Source organism: Perognathus longimembris, chromosome 1, assembly GCF_023159225.1.
Source record: "Perognathus longimembris pacificus isolate PPM17 chromosome 1, ASM2315922v1, whole genome shotgun sequence".
Lineage (NCBI taxonomy): Eukaryota > Metazoa > Chordata > Mammalia > Rodentia > Heteromyidae > Perognathus > Perognathus longimembris.
The window spans coordinates 94,882,578-94,903,391 of NC_063161.1; the positions used below are offsets into that span (position 1 = coordinate 94,882,578).

At 37.3% G+C, this 20,814-nt stretch overlaps 1 protein-coding gene across 1 annotated transcript in view; it reads right to left on the bottom strand.

The window, feature by feature from the left end:
* Positions 1-20,814, bottom strand: part of Tmc1 (transmembrane channel like 1) — a 136,207-nt gene that overhangs the window by 38,091 nt on the left and 77,302 nt on the right. The window contains exons 10-12 of the mRNA XM_048351722.1: positions 19,076-19,174; positions 4,707-4,849; positions 680-824 (exon numbers count right to left, since the gene is read on the bottom strand). Coding sequence (XP_048207679.1) covers positions 680-824; positions 4,707-4,849; positions 19,076-19,174 — 387 coding nt within the window. The remainder of the gene's footprint in view (positions 1-679; positions 825-4,706; positions 4,850-19,075; positions 19,175-20,814) is intronic.

Sequence of the window (20,814 nt, forward strand, 5' to 3'; positions counted from 1 at the left end):
ATAAGAGAACGAAGCAAAGATGCTTGTAAACAAACAAACACTGAAATAAGACAATCTGCATTCTTAAAAATAATTGTGTTATCAAGGAGAGGCATCCACAAGAGACGGGTAAAGGAAGAGAGAAGAAGGATGGATGAAAGTTGTCCTCCACTTGAATCCACATGTGTGAACATGGTACTAGGATATACGAGGGGACGGGTGAAGATAGGACACATGGGGAAGAGTGACGAAAGGGATGGCATCAATCTAGATGCATCGTGATATTCATAAGCTGACATGTTGAAATGAAACCCTTCTGCACCACTATTCAAAGATAAATAAAAATAAAATATATCCTCCCCTAGTACAATATGTAGCTGTATGATAAAGCTTTATATTCATTTTATGTGTTGAGCTAGGTACTCTTGTAAATAATTAGTAAGTACAGTTCTATTATTGAAACTCTCTTATTCAGATTACTGGTGCTCTCCTCTTTTAAATAAATAGCATTTTTAAACCAAATTTAGAGAGTAAAAGTATTCACTGGATATTCCAAGTCATAATCAGATCCAGAAGGCAGAAATAATGAGTTCACCTTTCTTGTAATTGTCAAGATATTTTGCAAAGTAGATCACATGCAGTGTCTCCAGTGTTAGTATTTAGAACACAAAGAACAGACTTTTCAACTTTGTCTCTTTACCTTGAAGTTCATAGTGATGGAATTAAATTTGTTGTCAGCTGTTTCAGGATTACCTATGAGGTAGTCCCAGCTACAGAAAACCTTCCAGCTGAAGTTGAAAGTATTGTCATCCCCACCTCCATCGTCACCGATATTTTTGGTCATCCTGTAAAAACAGGAAATTTAACCCTGACTAACATGCCATATACTCTATATTCATCTTTCTGAACTCTTTTATCTCTTTTCTCTCCATTTCAACTATTTTTTTATGAAAAGTCAATTTCTTTATGCTATTTTATACATATTTCTAATGTGCTTCTATAATGTTTACCCCTTGGTCATTTGTTGGGGGGGGAGGGTGTATGTAGGGGGGGGGTGTGATGGTCCCGGGGCTAAAATTCAGGGCCTGAAAGCTGTCAGAAATTTTTTGCTCAAGGGTAGTTCTCTGCCATTTGAGACACAGCTCTCTAATTTTGGTTTTGGGGTTTTGGTTTTTTAGTTTTTGTTTTTGAGTAGTTTGTTGGAGATAAGTCTCATGGACTTGCTTGCTTGGGCTAGCTTCCAACTTTTATCCTCAGATCTCAACTTCCTATGTAGTTAGGACTACAGGCATGAACCACTAGTACCTGGCCTGGCATCTTCTTTTTCACATTCCCCTCATCTATTAATTCCTCTTCCAAACTATCACCCTTTTAAAATCATGTCATATTACAGTTTTCAGATCTAAATTCCTCATACGATGGAAAACAGGCAATATTTGTCTCTCTGAGCTGGGCAACATCATAAAGAAATATGAAATTATGCTGTTTAACTGTTTATAGAAAAATGGGTAGAATTAGAGATCACCATGTTAAGGGACATAAGCCAGGCTCCCAAATATTTTTGCATATCTTAATACACATATATTCAAATAAGGTTACATGTATTCAAATAAGGATTTAAGGTTTTTCTTTTTAGATATTATAATGCACTCAATATAGATTTATTTTAGTGGCTCAAGATTCCACCTAATACATATATATATACTATACATAGTATAATGCACCCTTTATGTTGTAGTCCCATAGTTGTTTTTTTTTAATTAATGATATGAAACCAAAATGAGGAAGGAGAACAATAATATAAAAGCAACACTGCAAGTTTACAGGCATGTCTAAGAACAACTAAATTCCTGCACATTTAGCCCTACTTCTTGTGGATACTTGTATATTCTGAAAGTGTTTTGTTCATTTTAAGATGTTTGTTTTCTCAATGGGAAACTCGGGTTGTCCTGGAATTTCTGATCTTCCTACCTTCACCTCCCTAGCATTGGGAATAGAGAGATCCACTGCCAACCATTATACATTCTATATAGACTAATATGTTATGAGAAAACAATTATTCCTTTCATCAGTCTCCCACTTTACCCCATGTAAAGGTTAATGGCATGAATTTTTTTGCTTGCTCCCTTCAAAGCTCAGCCAGAGATCAAAGTAGTTAATATGTTTCTCTTTCTTATACCTGAGAAGGTTGAGTGTCCAAGTTATAAAGTCATTTACTGGACATTATCCAGCAATAACCATTCAGACAACATCAGGGTCTCAGGTTTTCCAGCTTTATTTCATGTCCAAGCTAGGACACCAATGAGGAATGTTAAACTACACAAAATGTCTTTTTTTTTTTTTAGCTTTGAACAGATCATCATCAGACAGTCCTTATGATGTAACCTAGGGAGAAAATTGTTTGATAAACATGGCACTGTTACTGAGCAAAGGGCAGACCCCTAAATAAAAATGCCCACTTTGCAGATAAGAGATTAATGGATTTCTATTATAGTTTTATAGCTGAAGCTTGCCTCTCACAGAAGTAGCCCTAGCCAGAGGGCAAACTGGGAACACCCTGATATATGAAAATTGTATGAAGAGTATAATGCTGAAAAAAATAAAGGAGGATGCCAAAGATAAGCTGCTCAAAACACATTTTTATTGATTTATGAGGCAGATACAAAATCTACCATGTACAGCTCTACTTCTTATCTAAAAGACCAAAAATGTACATGCTTATGATTTTTTCCTTTTTCAAAGGGTTATAGTTCTCAACTACTTTATCTATAAGAAATAATCTCAAAAAAGAAATAATGTCAATATATCATTTACTGTGACCGAACTGTCAGAGAACATAATTATGGTACTTATACTATCACCTAACATTTTTATATTAAAATTTTTGCCCTGAACTAAAAGTCTGCCCCACTATTTATACACTGAGAGGATTTGGTTGTTTTTATGATGCATGGAGGTTTACATATATGTACATGGTATGTATGGTACATGGACATTTTAAATAAATCAAATTCTTCTGTAAAATCCTAAGCCAACTGTGATACTTTCAGGTAACCTCTGAGAAAATTTAGGAAAAGGAAGAGGATTCTGAGGGAGGTCAAAAAAAATCTCTTTAGAATCTGACAGAATAACACACACACACACACAATCATTGTATGGATAACACAAATCATCATGTGTTGATTTTGTAACAAAAAAAATGGAGGCCAAAAATATATAGGCATAGTACATTGGTCACAACTACTGGTCAATCTGTGTAGTCTGTTTTCCTAGCTGAGAACTATAAAAAGAAGGACTTTTCTATTTTATTCACTGTTAACTTCCCAGACACTGGGTAGCTCCCTAGATTTCCTATCAGAGGTTCTCCATATATAGTTACTTGAAGCTGCTGAGTCATACACTTAAACAGCACTTTGAAAAACTCGCCTAAATAAACAAAAATATCCTAAATAGCTTTTATATGATACAATACAAAGCATATATGATTTGTGCCATTGTTACTCAGATTAGCCCTGTGATAGATTTTCACAGTATGGTCTCAAGGTCAAGTGCATTTTATTGTTGTTGGTGGTAGTGGGCTGTTGTTGTTTTTATTTGTGTGTGTGTGTTTGTTTCTTGTTCATTTGGGAAATTTTTGCCTGATTCTGGGGTTTAAACTCAGGGCCTGGTCACTGTCCCTGGGCTTCTTTACGTTCAAGGCTAGCACTCTACCACTTGAGCCACTGCTCTACTTCCAGCTTTTTCTAAATTGTATTGAAGATAAGAGTCTCACAGAGTTTCCTGCCTGGGCTAGTTTCAAACTGCAATCCCCAGATCCCAGCCTCCTCAGTAGCTAGGATTACAGGCACCAGCTACCAGAACCCGGCTTCAAGTGCATTTTGAAGAGGAGACAAAAACCTCATTCACTGAATGCACAATCAAAAGAACAGAGCCCTTAATTGAGGTATTACAGTTCTTCTCGTCTAGTTCAGAAAATTAGCTAAAGGATGGTTTTGCTTTATAGTCTCGACTGCTTTTTATGTCTTTATGTGTCTTTTCAGTGTCTTTATGTGGGCTATTATAAATACAGTTTAGGCAGTAGGGGAAAAGTGAATGACATTTTTATCAATTTCCCAGTGAAATTCTTTCCTATGTTCTAATAAATCCTTTCACAAGACAAACTATGATTATACAATTGATTTTGATGGTCTCACTGGGTCTCATTCATTTTTGCTCACAAAGCTAAAGTTTTGGTTTTGGATGAGTAATTATACTGGCTTTAAAAAAAATGAACAGAAAATAGATACTGCCTACTGAGCTGAATGTATATCACAAGGCTTCTCTTTATATAAGAGGAGGTCAGAAGCTTTTCCCTTGTCTTGACATCCTTGATTGATACCTTGAATACAAAAAGGCCCTTTGCAGAAGTGTACAGTATTTAAGCACAACATAGACACCATCATTCTGACCCAGTAGGGTGACTCAAAGGTCTGAGCTCTTTTTTTTTAAATTCAGAACCTATATTTTTTCTTATTTATTGTCAAAGTGATGTACAGAGAGACCCCTTTGTTTTTGAGAATGTTACTGTCTAGCATTTATACTTATATTAAAACCACATTTCATCTCTCCAAGACTGTGCATCCACTAGACATGAAATAAGAACAAAATTATGTCCAGTTCTCAAATTAACTCCCCCTTTGATTCCAGAAACCACTATGTACTTGTCCCAAGTGACAAGTAAAACTTACGCTTTGAGGACAACCAGAAAGCTGTATCCGATGCACATAATCCCCACCAGGAAATAAGACAGTGGCAGCCTGAAGTTCAGCCATCCGATCGTTCGTTTATTGTTATAATAGCCATAAAAGAGGACGGAATATTGTGCCAGACCCTAAAATCCAACAATAAAACCACTTAGCAGGTGCCTTGAAGAGAAACTCAAAAGGAAAAGATAGACTACAGAAGCAGAACAAACTTGGGGGGTCACAGCTCTAACAGGAGCCCTAGTTTTTGTTCCATAATGTGAAGAAGGTTTCACTGTCACAAAGATTGACAGCTTCTTGGTTTACATGAAATTCAGTTTCTTCTAAGTACACAACATTTTAAACCAAATACAGGCTTGCTCAGCTGTGGGTCCATTACCGTGAAATACCCATTGATTTAAACATCAAAACAGAGTTCATGGTATCATTAACTTTTCAGTGTTGAAAGCTTGCTTAATATGGTCAGGGAGGAAATTTGTTTCAGAAAAATTATGTAGCAGGTTCCCTTTTCCAATCAGCTGAGCTGTAATTAAAGCAGTTCCCCAAAGTGGGAAAAAGCGAAGAAAGGGGTGACATTTTCCAAAGGAAGTAATGTGCTCATTGATTGACTTATGGAGTGGTAATCCCTTAATAATAAAAATAAAATTATATTAAAGATAAAATAACAGTTCTCTACCATAGAGATTGACTCTCAACTCCCACTTATTGAAAATGATAAGTTTTCAAGTATTTGAGGTTGAGATCTGAGAATCTGGACCAGAAAGTTTATGAGATTCTTAGCTCCAATTAATCACCAAAAAAAAAAAAAAAAAAATCCAGGAGTAGAGCAATGGCTTTGATAGTACAGCAGTAGCTGTAAACATAAAAGTTTGTGACAGAACCCAAACCCTGAATTCAAGCCCTAGAACCAGTATAAGAAAAAAAAAAAGACAAGCAGATGAGATGACATTGAAACCAATCTACAGGAACTTCCATTCATGAACACTATGAGAGCTTTTGTCTCTAATAAGCTTGTCCATCGATGTATCACATTTTCTTTTTGAAGCATTACCTGCCAAGGTCAGAGTTAGCATCTCCCAAAGCCTCCCAAGTAACCTGTTATACACACACCGCTGCATATTTCATTGTTTCTTCTTCTATGGTATTTCCCTCTATCACACACACACATCCTCCATGTTTCTCACTCTTCAGTACAATGCATGGTGTCTACATAACCATACACCCACTCCTCATCTCCACTCTGACTTCTCTCTGGCAATCTAGTATTACTATGCTTTGTAAAATGAGAAGGCAATAACTTGCCAATGTGTGATATTCTCTTAAGATCAAGTGACTCAAACTAGAACCTTACAGAACTTAATTGTTGTCTTTGGCATCATTAATAAATATTAGTTGTGGGACTTACAACCTACTTTGCAAAAGGCAGTGGGAAAAAAGGAAGTGTGGAAATGAAAAGCAAGAAATGACTCTGGTGCTAAATTCCTGGAGAGAGAATGATGAGGAGTAATTGAGAAAATGGCTTTAAACAAAGATCATATCTAACTCGAATCACAGGTTAATGGAGATGGAAAGAAAAACCATTGCTTCTAAATTTGTGGCAATGTTGTTCATACCGAAAAAAACTAGTGGGAAATAAACCTGCAGGAAATCTCACAGGAACTTGTGGGTTTAATTAGGCCTGGGATGAGATGAGAGGACTGTAAGTAAATAGTGCTGAACTTTCCTGTTCCACACATGCCTGTGTTTTTTAGTGTAAGAAAAAAAAAGTAAGGCCATTATGTGATGGTTAATCATGTGTGTCAGCCAGAGTGGACCCTGAGGAGTACAGATCAAATAGTTTTGGGTGCCTCTGAGAGGACATTTCTGGATGATATTAGCTTAGTCTTTGAGTAAATGAACTTCGTAAAACAGATTGCCCTGCCCAGTGCATTGGACATTGATCAAATCATCTAGGGACTGAGTACAATGAATAGTAGAAGGAGGAATTTTCCCTTTTATATTCTGTCATACTGTTTCAGCTGGGCTGCTCAGCTCATCTCCTCCTGCCCTTAGACTGGCTTTCATGCCATCAGACCCCTGGTTCCCAGACCATTAGTCTAAGACTTAATTACTCTAGCATTTAGAGAGCATAAGATTTTGCTTCCATAAATGTGAATTGATTACCTAAATTAATTTCCTTGTGTATAGAATAAATCTATTATTTACACTAATTATCAGTTATACATAATATGCAAATATTTAAATATAATAAATCTACATTAATAACTGTAAGTCTCCATATATATTAGCTGTTGGCTATATGTTTCTAAAGAACCCTGATTAACATGCAATCCAGAAGAATACTTGAAGCTAAATCATTAGCAAAAAAAAAAAATCTCAATTACAGAGCTAATGGACTAATTGTATGTCAAAAAAAAATAGACATGGATTCATCAAAACGTCCAAGATCCAGAAATCTTTAGGACCTCCAAGCTCTGACTTAGATTTCATCTTCTTATTTCATAATAATCTAGTTCAGGTTTTGCTTCTGCTCAACTATGTTAAATCCAATCTCTTTCTACTCTGTCCAGAATCTTCTGACTTGTTACTCTATCTTGGGGCAATGATAACAGGATCTGAAAAACACAGACATTTGGCCTCTGATTTAGTTTAAATCTTATATCCAAAACCATTTATTTCTCCCATGGAACAATTATTTTCAAGTTCCTGTTTTCCCTTACAACTGAGCCTTCCCACACTTCCTTGCCATAGTCTTGGCACTCAGCAATAATGATACCAGATAATACCAATCAATAGATTGTGTGGATGACTTAGCACTTACTGAACACCTTCCTTCATCTCAAAGAATTCTCTTGAGAACAGAAGTGGGATTGCTGTGTAATAGGGGAGTTTTATGTTTAGTCTTTTGAGGAGCCTCCATACTGCTTTCCAGAGTGGTTGAACAAGTTTACACTCTCACAAACAATGTGATAGTGTTCCCTTTCAGCCACATCCCCGGCAGCATCTGTTATAATGGTCATTCTAACTGGGATGAGGTGGAATCTCAATGTTGTTTTGATTTACATTTTTTATGGCCAGAGATGTTGAGCATTTTTTCGTGTATTTATTGAATATTCTTATTTCCTCTTCACAGAAATCTCTCTTTGAGTGTTTATCACATTTATTAGTGGGGCAGTTATTTCTTTGAGGATTTGTTTGGGGATTTTTTTTTTTTTAGTTCTAAATATATTTTAGATATAAGGCCCTTGTCTGCTGTATGGTTAGTGAAGATTTTTTTCCCATCTGTTGGGCCTTCACCCATCTTACAACATCCTCCACCCATTTTAGTTTTCATTTGTTGTTATTATTTGTTCATGCTTGTTCTGGGGCTAGAACTCAGGACCTGGGCACTGCTCTGAAGCTTTAATGCTCAAGGCTAGTGTTCTACTACTTGAACCACAGCCCCACTCAGGTTTTTTGGTTCTTATTAGAGATAAGAATCTCACAGACTTCCCCACCCCCCAGGCTGGCTTAGAATCTTGATCTTCAGATCTCAGCCTCCTAACTAGATAGGATTACAGGTGTGAGATACCAGCACCTTTGTCTTATTTCTGGTTAGTTCATAATCTAGACGTTATTAACCATGAGCTTGCCCCCAGGCCAACACACATAAAGGTTCAATAGTCACTATCCCTATACCTATTTTACACATAAACAAACTGAGCCTCAGAGAGGTTAAGTAACTCACCCCCAAGTTGACACAGCCAGCAAATGACAGTCTGAATGTGAATTGGATCCAACTGCAATTCGATGTAGTTAAGCAATGTGCCACACTCCTTCTCCTGTGTTGTCTTTTTCTCCCAAAATTTGTATCATGCCACTGCCATATATTCCCACAGAAAGGAACAAAGGAAGGAAGGAGGGAGGGAGTCAGGCAAGGAGGGAGGGAGGGGGAGGGAGAAAGGGAGAGAAGGAAGGAAGGAAGGAAGGGAGAAAGAGAGAGGGGTAGGTAGAGGTAGAGGGAGGGAAGAAGGCAAAGAGGAAGGAAGGGAAGAAGGAAGTGAGGAAGTGAGGAAGGAAGGAAGGAAGGAAGGAAGGAAGGAAGGAGGAAAGAAGGAAGGAAGGAAGGAAGGAAGGAAGGAAGGAAGGAAGGAAGAAGGAAGGAAGGAAGGAAGGAAGGAAGGAAGGAAGGAAGGAAGGAAGAAGGAAGGAAGGAAAAAAGGACCACACCATCAAGCATGCATAGGTTTGAATCTATACCCTGGATTAGCCTCCAGTGGTGGCAGAACCTCTTAGAAAGAACTCTGTGAGGTGCCAGACTTTGAAGTCAGGCCCCACCACGTGAACCCCATTTTAGAATCGAACCCTGAGCCAATCAGATTTGTACCTGTGTTCTAATCTTGCTTGCACAGCTGATTGTTGTAACCTTGTTCTTTGCCTTTATAAGTCCTGTGTAATCACAGCTCGGGGCTCCCTCCTAACCTCCGGTGTGTCGGTGGGTAGGACGAGCCCCGAGTTGGCAGCTCGTTAAATAAAGCCTTGCCTTGCTTTTGCATTTCGGAGTGTCTGAATCTCGTTGATCTTCTTGGGGGTGGTCTTGTGACTTGGCACAACACTCTGGACATCATTTTTAAGAGAGAACTTCTTCTCGATATCCATATATATCATGGTCTAATATTTTTTCCTAATTCATAATTTCAGAATTAGGATCAAAAGACACCTTGAAACTGACATGAAAGGGAAATGTCAATATATAACTAGCATCTGGTAAGCTTGTTGGGTGAGCACAATAGCTACTGGGGGCCTCTGGCTAATCTGGTGTATGTACCAGTCAACATATGTTCAATGATTGGCACTTCATAAATATTATGTCATACCACAATGGGGATCGAGGGGATCCTAATTATATATAGAGCTTTTTCTCAGCTTGCCTATTTGCTATATACCTGGTGTGTAAATGGAAGTTATACTATTAACAAAAATAGTTTGCAAATAGCTTTATCAAACAGATCTAAGGAGCATATTAAGGTGTAGCTTGAATTATGTAAGTCCTACAAGGGGGGAGGATACCCCTCATTTCTACCCAGTGGGCATGGTGCTCTCCAAACATCTCTTAAAATCCTGCAGTGGACATCTGGGAGTGACTAAAATAGAAATGAGTCCTAGCCCAGCCAGCGTTCTATTCAGTTTCCATGTCAATGCATCCTGCTTTCTCTGTGTGAGTACTCTCCCACCCCAAAATCTGTGACAGAAGCCAAAGCTGGAGCCAAGTGTCAAATGAGCATAGAAAATTGCAGTTCAATGATGAGATTCTGTGCTAGCACAAATATCTACCAAGACTAATTCTGTTGGGATACTGCAGTAGGTCTAGGGAGGAGTTCCTGGCATATTTTCGTAAATAAGGCAATGCTTTGATTATGTAGTCACTACGAATCAACTCATATTTATGTAACTAACATATATTAAGAACTTAATATTTGCCAAATGTTCTACATAGACAGAATGGGAGTCTAGATCACAGTGGTCTTCAGAAGTTCTACAGGTAAAATATCTGTTCATAAGCATTGGTTGCCTGAAATTTCAGTAGAATACCATCTCTCTAGTGAATTACTCACTGCGTAAGCAAATCCTGTCTCCAGGAGGTGAATGAGTTTCATCACCACTTGAAGCTCTTTATAATTTATAAAAGCTACTGGACCATTAATTTGGGGGGGAAACAAGTTACACAGGTATAACTGGTGGGAAAGGAAAGCACAATTTACAAAGCATACTTGTTGAAAGTATGTGAAGGGAAAGTGAGTCAGGGTATACTTCTACTTATCTCAAAATTGTTAGCAGCAACATCTTCATATGGAAAAAGTTTCAAGTGTAGGTGAAAAATGAGGCTGATGGCACTTAATATCTAATAGAGTGGAAGCCAGTAGAAAAGCAAGGAATGAAACAAAAAAAAAATAGCGACTAATGTCACAAGTACAGAGCAACCAGGTTGGCCCCCGTGGACTATATGCTGAGACTCAGCCACATACTCCTTTCTAGACAGACTTGGTAGGCTTTTGCCTGGTGTTTCCTTCACCTCTGATTTCCCTTCTCTTTACTATAACTTAGATCTAAGTAACTAAAACAGATGTTCTTACTGGTTCTTACTGAGGAACATGGGATTACAAAGAGAAATCTGGGCTGAGCCTTAGCAGTTCTTCTAACTGCCAGTAGACAGTTTCTATGTCCTCATCCCACTATCTTCATAAGAGGGGACATAGGCAGGGAACACACTGCTGAAATATCTCTTGCCATCTTGTGGAATCTCCATCAAGATATTGTTCCTGTTTGTTGTCCCTCCAACAAATTAATATGTTGGTGAAATTAAGTACCCAGAGTAGACAATTATTAAACATCTACTGAGAGCCAAGTATTATGCTAATAATTTATATATACAATCTCATTTATTTGTATGCCAGCCTGATAGGTAAGCATCAATACCATTATTTTACATATGCCATTTAAGTTTGTGGTGGTTGTCTAAAGCCTTGCAGTTAATAAGTTGGGAGGAATTTTAAACCCAAATCTGTCTGAATCCTATAGCTGAGTTTCCTTTGGTTATTGTGCTATAATTTAACTCTGCTGACTACTTGGTAAAGTGCAGCTGCATTTTCCTTTGTGCCATAGCCAGGACCTAATATCCACAGTGGAAATTTTAGACCCTTGATTGGGTGCCCATGGTACCTCATTTCACTTGGATGTTGAACAGAAAGTGTATACTCAGCATATTCAAAGAGTTGCCCAAAGCCTGTTTTCTTCTTTTCTTGGGGGATAGCATTACCTATTCACCAAGTTACCCCAGCCAGAAACATAGGCATTTGCATCATTGTCTCATTTTTGCCCACAACCCATATCCAATTGTTTGATAAATCCCCAAGTGCCTATGCTTATTAAGACATTGGATAGCAATGCCTGAACTGCTACTATTTACAGGCCTCATGGGCTCCCATTTACAGTACCCCCAGCCTCCATCTCACAGAAGTCCCACAAACTGCATCACACAGGGGAATAGATCAGACCATGTTTCTAACCTGCTTCAAAACCCTTACACTTCTTTGCTTCCAAGAGGAAAAATTAACTTTTAGAATGAAATTATCCTCCCTAATTAGACCCTTCTATGTGTGTTTGGATGTAAAACAAATTAGTTTAATCTATCATCATGATGCTAGGCAGTGTCAACTGCCTGCAATCCAAGCTACTAGAAGCTGGAGGCAGGAGTGTTGAGAGTTCCTAAACAGCCCAGATTGAAGTAGTGAAAACAAAAACCCTATTTCAAAAGCAAAGAAAAAGTGTCTAGCATTATAGTTCAAGTGGTATAATATCATGAGACCTTGGGTTCAATAAATAAATTGAGGGATACTTCCATGAAGCCTCTAGACAGGCCCTCTCAATCAGAACTAGCTATTACTGGGGATATGAATGCTCATTCCTTCTGGATAATTCCTTCACATACTTAGTTTCACTAAATGAAGCACCATTCAGCCCTCATCTATCCTTCCTTTCCCTCAAACACAAGGGAGATTACTACAGTGATTTCTCCGCTTGATTAATTGGGGATGTATTGGGCTGTTAGCTATCAAAAGTAACTTCTTCTAGAAAATAAACTGTGATCCATGTAAACTGAATTAATTTAGAGTTATATATCAATGAGACCATTTGGCTAAGGGTCCTCCTATTTGATCTCTTTTGGTAATTGTGTGGGATACTTGATGTCCATCTGCTTCTCCTTTTCAAGCGAAGTGCTCTGAGCTCAGATGGGAAAGAGTTATTGTTACTGGGACCTCTCAACACTCCAATAAACTAAACTCCTGTAAATTGCAACACTGTCAGTCTTTCCCATTATGCCTCAACCTGCCTACCACATGGATCTAATAGCTTAGTTTGCCAAATTTTAATGGAAATCTTTTGTTTGTACAACTGATTATAGCATAACATCTCTGTGCTAGGGAATATATTAGCTGTATGTTATTCCCAGTATCCTGCATTCAATTTTTGCTTGCAGAATGACTGAATGAAGAAAGAAATTGCTTTTGGTGATCATTAGCAGTCCTCAGTTAAATTAAACGCCTGCAGATTGTCTTTTAAGCCACCCTTTTCTATTCTCCTGCTCTGAATTTATTCCTTTTAATAAACCAATGTAAGTCATTCAAGACAGATACATGGGAATAGTAATATTGTATGCAAATCTAATGAAACAAAGCAACAAAAAGGTTCTGAGAGACAGTACAGCTAGAAAAACACTGGTGTTTTCCTATGATTGCCTAAAACTCACAAAATTAGTTAAGATCAGTTCTACAAATCAAGCTGCTATAAACAGTTTATCTCACATAGAAAAAGTTGTCATGAGCTAGAATGTAGTTCAGTTCTCTCACATGTACAAGGCCATGGGTTCTATCCCCATTAATCTGTTTGTTTGTGTGTATTTGTGTGCTCGAGAGTGTACATGCACACACACACACACACACACGGTACAAAATAGCTATCAAAAGTATCATATTAGGAAGTTTTCTTGGATGGTTTTGTTGGACTTCTGCATTTATTAACTACCCTTTTGTTTTGGAAAGTCATAGAGAGAAGTTTTGGGGGAATTTGTTCTTGAAACAAAAGGCATATGATCACCTAGATGCAACCTGTATCGAAAATATGGACTATTATCTACTTAAGCAGGAGTCTGATGGAAAAAGCACACCAGAAAACATTGACATAGGGAAAATACAACAGAAAACATTGAGCTCTGAAATAATCAGTCTCCTATAATAAGCATATATTTTATTTCAGACATTTAAGATAAGCGATCATCAATGTCAAGCATAATTTAAAAGGCATTGAAGATGTAAGGTGCTAGCAGATGTTTGGGAAGGTAGCAATCTATCACAGTAGGTGTATTCGTGTTTTGGTGCTATGTGCTCATATTCTACAACCTCACTTAATAGGTTTGAGGTTCTCATCTAAGTCAATGTTCAGAGATCAGAAATTCCCTACCAGGGTAATTTATCAAACAATCTCAATTTCACACTTGCATATACTGATGCATGCAACATGGTGTTATTTTCCAATTCTCAGGAAAACTGAAACAATTTACCCCTTGAAAAGGAATCTCTGAACACTGAACGATTAAACAACTCTTAAAATAAAGGATGTTATTCTATATACAGATTCCAAAAATATCTCATCTAAATGTAGCCAGTACAGTAAGAGATGAAGGATTTTTAGAAAGCTCAGTTGTGTTCCAGAGCACACACTCTGACTTTGGAAGATTGGTATTTAAAGAGCTTTCAATTTGGATTAAATAAGAAACTTAACTTCTGTTTATCTACAATCATGCTGTCTCTGACCAGGGTCCTTTGAGGACAAGCTTCAAGGATAGGATGTGAAGAAAGAAATAGATATGTATATTGGAATAAAACAAGCAATATGTATAAACTCTGTCCCTTCTAAAATTTCTCTTACTTCCTACATCTATAATGACCAATCGAAGAGAAAGCAAAGTCAGCTCACCATTACACATATATAAATGAGCAAAGTGCAAAATGCCCTCAAACTGGAAGATACATGCATTGCCCTTTACTCACACATTGAACCTTTATTCATGTTATCTCATTGTCTGGGATCAGCTTAAGCATCTTCAAAGTCAACCTGTTCTTCTTCCTTTCCCCTTATAAGAACACCAGAACTGCACAGTCTCTTTCTATTTATAATTCCTATATTATCCTTGAGCATGATCATCTTACTGACTACTGCTGTTTGACTCTTCACTATCTCTCAGAGGCTCAAATATTAAATGGTTAGTCCTTAGAGTGGTAACATTGGGAGGTGGTTCCTGGTAGGAAGTCCTTAAGTGGTTGAGGGTGTGTTCTAGAAGGGGATTATGGGACCCAGCTCCTTTGTTTTTCTTTCTTTGCTTCTTGGCTTTGAATTGAGCAGTTTGCTCCACCACCAGCTACCTACCATTGCCATCGGTCACTATTACCCAAGATCCAAAGCAACAACTCTACACAATCTTGAACTGGACTCTACAAACCTATGAGCCCAAGTAACTTTTTCTTTTCCAATATTAATTATATCAGACAGTTCCTTACAGGGGAGAAATTTAACATACTGATTTGATTCATTCTTCTAATTCTACTAATTCATATGACATCATTTCTGCCAATCTGATTCATAGCCTCCATATTAGATAATCTCCCTTACTTTGACAGTTTCAATAACATAGATTTCTTTCCTGAACAAGAAGACCCACCACAAGCACTTAAGGAGAGTTCAGATGGTGAACTGTGACTTTGAAGAGTCATAAAGCTAGCTGGCTGGCCTTGAATTTATCAAATGGTACCTGTCTACTGTTAAGCAGAATTTTATTAACATCTGATCATGTTCATAAGTGACAGAGAGCTAAGCTTGCATAGGGCTCAAAAAGACATTCCAAAGTTTCCACAGGAAGATCAATGGATTTGAAGCACCACACAAGCTTCACAATTCTACACGCAAGTTTTCCGACCCTTTCCTTTCAATAGGCTCTTCTACTACAAGAGGTCATGTTCATACTTGTTCCTCTCATTTACTGTACTGTAAGTGCAGAGTTATTTTTGCTACTCAACTTTACCTTCATATCTATAGAATGTTCTTAAAGGAAGTCATCCCCTATGCCATTCAACTATTCAAGCACCAGTTATTTCTGGGACTGAAACATGCCTTCCTTTCCTGATGTTCCCAGGATCTTTGGAGGTCATCACTGTGAGTTTTTAGGGAACTTAATGTTTTGACAATGTTTTCTTCCATAATGCCATAATACGTGCAATACTAGATTTATATTATTGTGTGGTAATTTCTATAAAGTGATTGTTCATAAGATCAAGTAAGAAATCAGATGAGAGGAAACACAATGAACCTGCCTTTGGTTTCAGAAGCTGGTTTAGAAATTGCTAATCTATTCTACAAGAGGAAATGAGCTCTACTTGCTTTGCTTCTGCCCCCTTGACCATAAACAATGAATTAAACAGGGGCAGTCAGTGACCCAGGAGAGTCTGTGAGGAGTTATTGGAAATTCTGAAAGGAATTTTTTTTTTCATGGGATCTAAGACCTAAGAAGATTATGAGCCTTTCCACCAAAAGACCCTAAGCTTCTTTCTGAAACTCAGTTTCTCTTTAGAATCTAGGACATAGGTTTGAAGATCTATAAGGATATCTCTTATCTTACAACTATCTTATTTTGTGCACTCCCAGTATAAAAGTATAGTCATTTCAAGGATGTGTGGAAGCTGTAAATAGAAGTCATTTCCTCAGAGCTTCAGAATCAGATCAAGAGATAAGAATCCCAAATCAATCATTTGCCACCTATGCAAATTGAGAGAAATTTTAAATTCAACCAAACCTAGTTTCCCCATTTACAAATTCAGGATGTAGGAGACAATATGCATTCGATTATAACATAAACCGAATACTGATCCATTTGTTAGGCTACTATTTTTTAGTATTAGATCCATTCTTTAGTCTCAAATAAGTATGCCACTTTTCTTCTAAAATGGACTGAATTCCTTCTTCTGATAAAAATGGAACACAGAACAACACTAACATCAATCAGGCTCTTTCCAAGCCATATTTAGCATAAAATCTTTGCATAAAAAAGCAGAGACTCTTCCAACCACAAAACACATATGTTTCATAAAACTCCTTAAGGCATCAATACTAGACTGTCTATAAGAATAATGGCATTCAGTTGTGCAATATCATCATCTCATCACTCCATTTCCTCCCCACCCCTCCTTCAGTGACTCCTCATTAGAGTCAGAATGCATTCATTATTTAGTTAGTAAATATCACATCAACAGCCCTTCCTTACCTTGTCCTACCTACAAACAAATCTGGCTTTGTCTACAATAATCACCCCAGCATCTCAATTCTCTTTCCAAATAGTTGTTTGCCTTTAGGCAAGTTACAGGTTCCTGTTCTTCTTGTTGTTGCTTTTAAGGAATACTAGTGTGTGTCATATGTTCCGAGCTACAGGCTCTCCAATAAATTATCTTTGTATTTAATATTATTATTAGTTTCATCTTACATATGAGAACACACAAATTCAGTTTCAGTTAAAAAATACCCAATCATTAAAGAGGTGTGACAGGAAGGGTCTTACCTGTCAATCACAATTACCCCCTACATAAAACAAGGAAAACTAACATGTTCTTACTTAAGTGTATAATCTCATCATAGACACAAAGGACAGAAATAGTTATCAGAGGCTATAAAGTGGGGGAATGGGGAGATAATAACCAAATTACACAAAGGCTCAGTAAGATAGGAAGAATAAGTTTGAAGGCTTTTATTTTTTCAGATTGAATAATGTGATGAAAATAGTTAATAATTGAGTGCTTTACATTTAAATAATTTATTTTTATGAGGTTCCCCACTGCCTTGGGTATGCTAGGCAAGTGTATGACTATTTGAGTCATAGACTGCCCTTTTTATTTTCTCTTGTGTTCCTGAGATAGTATCTTATTGGCTTTGCCAGGGCTGGCTGGCCTTGAATTCTTTATCCTCCTGCCTCCACTTCCCAAATAGATGTTACTATGGGTATGTGCCACCAAATTTGTCCATTTCTGTATCTTTTAAGGAATAAGTCCTAAATGTTCTCATCACAGTTGTCAGGTAACTGGTAGGATAACTATACTGATTTATTTATTCCATATTATATTAAAAACCATAATATAACTTTGTAACCCATAAGCATGTACAACTATAATTTGTCAATATCTCATTTGAAAGAAACAGGAAGTTAAAATGGCAACAAGATATCATTAGGATTCCAACAGGATAGGCTATAGTCAAACAGACTAACAGCCAGGCACTGGTGGCTCATGCCTATAATCCTGGCAACTTAGGAGTCTCTGACCTGGAGATCACAGATCAAGGCCAGCCTATACAAAAGACTACACTAGGTTACATGTCCAGAATAAACAGGAAAGAAAACAGAGATGGAGGCATAGCTCCAGTCATAAAATGAAATCCTAGCAAGCATGAGAACCTGCATTCAATATTTTTTAAAGACTAAAAATACCAACTGTTGAAGATATAAACAAGCTGCTGTTCTCAGATACTGTTGTGTTTCTATTAAATTCTGTATGAACATAAATTGGTATAACCACTCTTGAAAATTTGTAATTTCTTTAAAAGTTAAGCATATATTTATACAGTAATTCCCTTCCTATCCTTCATTCCAAACTGAAAACAAAAGCATAAGAAATCTCTTCTTTTATTTTATAGATGGTTCTGTTTTCTTTTATTTATGTATTGTTTATTTGTCTGTATATCTTTGGGAGGTTAAGGGGAGAGCATAGAACTCAAGGGAAAAGAGTGGAAAAAGTACAGCAGTGAAGTTTACTAGACACTGTGATAAAAGTAAACTATACAATTTATGGGTGGAAATGGGAGGGAAGGACTGGGAGAGATTAAGGGAACAGAAGGCACTGTCCACAAGGAAATGTACCCCTTACCCAACTCATACAATTATAATCCCCCTGTATATCACATTTATGATAAAAAGGTAAATTTTTAAAAATAACTAAAAAGGAGAATGCAAATATCCAGCCGTTGATGATGGATAAATGAAATATGTAGAACCAATACAATGAAACACTACTTTGCAACAAAAATGTATGGATTACTGATACATAAGGATGTACAAGTGAAACTCAAGAATACAACACTAAATAAAAGACATAAGAAACAAAAGATTAATATATAATTCCATTACTTTTAGTACTATATTAGACATTACTCATTTTGGTACTACAATGGATGTCATCTTAGTATTATTTAAAAGTTAGAATTTCATATTTGTTGGCATATAATGCTTACTTTTATTTAGTAGTGACTATTGATTATAGCTTGATAGCTGGCTTACTTAGAAAATGAAGATTTCAATATGCAGTGGATAAATTAATTCTCTAAGGATCCAATGAGATTTCCAAAAAGAAATGTTTGCAAATTCTTCCTTTATTCTTTTGCAAAGACAGAAATTATATATGTGCTTCAAATCTTTGAACTCTGAGCTCACCTTTATTCAATAGTCTCCATTTTTCTTTTATCATACTATCATAATTCATTTTCAACTAATTATATTATCATCACATAAAATCCTATCCATATATGTGTATTTGTACATATGTATAGATGTTTCTTTGTGTATGTATGCATATGTGTCTTCTTTTCCTTTTTAAACAGAAAACAAAGGTGTTACCCATAAGCCATTTAGTCAACTCTGATAGAAAAAGGCTGAAACCATAGGGTCTCAAAATAAAATAGGAAAGCCCATTCCTTTACCAACTCAGTTGTGTGGAGACACTTACGTTGAAGTCATACAACACGCCAAAGTTGGCCGCTGAAGCTTCTTCAGCTCTTGGGACTGTTTTCCTGGGTAAGCTGCCATATGGCAAACCCCAGAGGTACTATGAGAAGCAAAAAGAGCAGTTAACAAGTAGAAACACAATCTGAGCCACACATGTGATCACAAATGGTTTTATTTAAAAACACTTCTGGAACTTTTTCATGGGGACTCTATGGATCTTCATGTGGGGTCTCATTTTCTGAGAACCAACTAAACCCAGCACTGAAAACAAAAGAGATGCTAACATCCTTGCTCCAGAGTGCTATAGACCAACTGCACCAAGGGCCAACCACAATCTCCAGGAGCCTGGCTGAGAAGCCAGCCCCACTACCACCTCCAAAGATGTCCTGGAGAGAACAGAGGTAGCCTTTAGGGGCACACAGTGCCCAGAACAACTGCACTCCCCATATTTCCTGTAAAGATGAATCCCTTACTGGTTGGGAGGAGGGAGATCCTCTCCCTAATCTAAAGTAAGATGTAAAAATAAAATCAGCCTTGGAAGTGAAGGCTGTCTATGAGAAGAGAAAATTTGTCTCTTGGTTACAGTATCAATGTCATCTCTAATTGAAAACTGCTGTCCTGAATTTGTTCTACCACATTAGAAGAGGAGCACATTATTGGGGAATAGTACTGAAAAGCATTTGACAAGGGACTGGGGCAAGAACAGCTTCACAGGAATGTGTCTGGGTGAACACTGAACAAAGCAGCCCAAACTTATCGCTTTGAAAATGACTTTGCCAAGTATAAACTACTTGTATGAGATAGAGCCTTCCATTCCTAGGGCTGGGGCAGAGGATGGATAGAGTTTGAGATGTTGGTGCAGACTTTGATGGGACCAGGGCTGGGAACCAATCTCTGCTTATTTCCTTCTACATAAACAATGCAGTCATTCACTGCTGCTGCTCTGGTCCCTCTGACTTCCTGGTCTAATAGAAAGGAAGTACCCTCACTTAATTGTTTCACCCCCGAACACAAAGAACACATGAAATTGAGGTGTTTGTGGTATTAAGAGCTCTGCAGTTTAGGTACAAAGAAGTTTAGAACAAAAGATATTGATCTTGGTGTAAAATTGAGTGAGGCTGCTGGGTAAAAGCAGGCAAAATTCTTAACATATTTTCTGGAGATGCAAAGTCAGTAGGGAACTCTCCTTTTCAGTTCTTAGGCAGGTGTCATTAGTACCCAGGAAGTGATTGGCCCCTTCACATCTAACACAAACCTATGAAAGAACATTCAAAGTCAATAGGCTTCTAGCTCTCAGACTGCAGCCAACCCAACATATATGCATCTCATTCATCCCATGTTGGGCAGAGCATAATCTCATTGAAATCAAAGAAATAAGCAACATACTTTTATTTCTTCGAAGAGGGGACAGCAAGATGAGGAGGCAGGAATAGCTGTAGTTGGCAAGACCCCATTTCTATTACTTCTGAAACTGAGGAGTGGTTTAGCAGATGATGAATTAATGATGGAATTTTAGATTTTCTTAGAGAGATGAGTAAAAGCATCAAGCCAGGCATTTGAAATAGATGAAACATGTGCATTCTGCTGTATTGCCTCAGAGTTTTAACTTGGGAAATAAACTACATAGGACTTCTCATTTATGTCCACTGTCCTCTGTAAGCCAGACAACCTTGAAAGCACCAAAATTATCACATGAGTTATAAGTCTAGTTAATTAGAACACATACTTCAGGGAAAAATA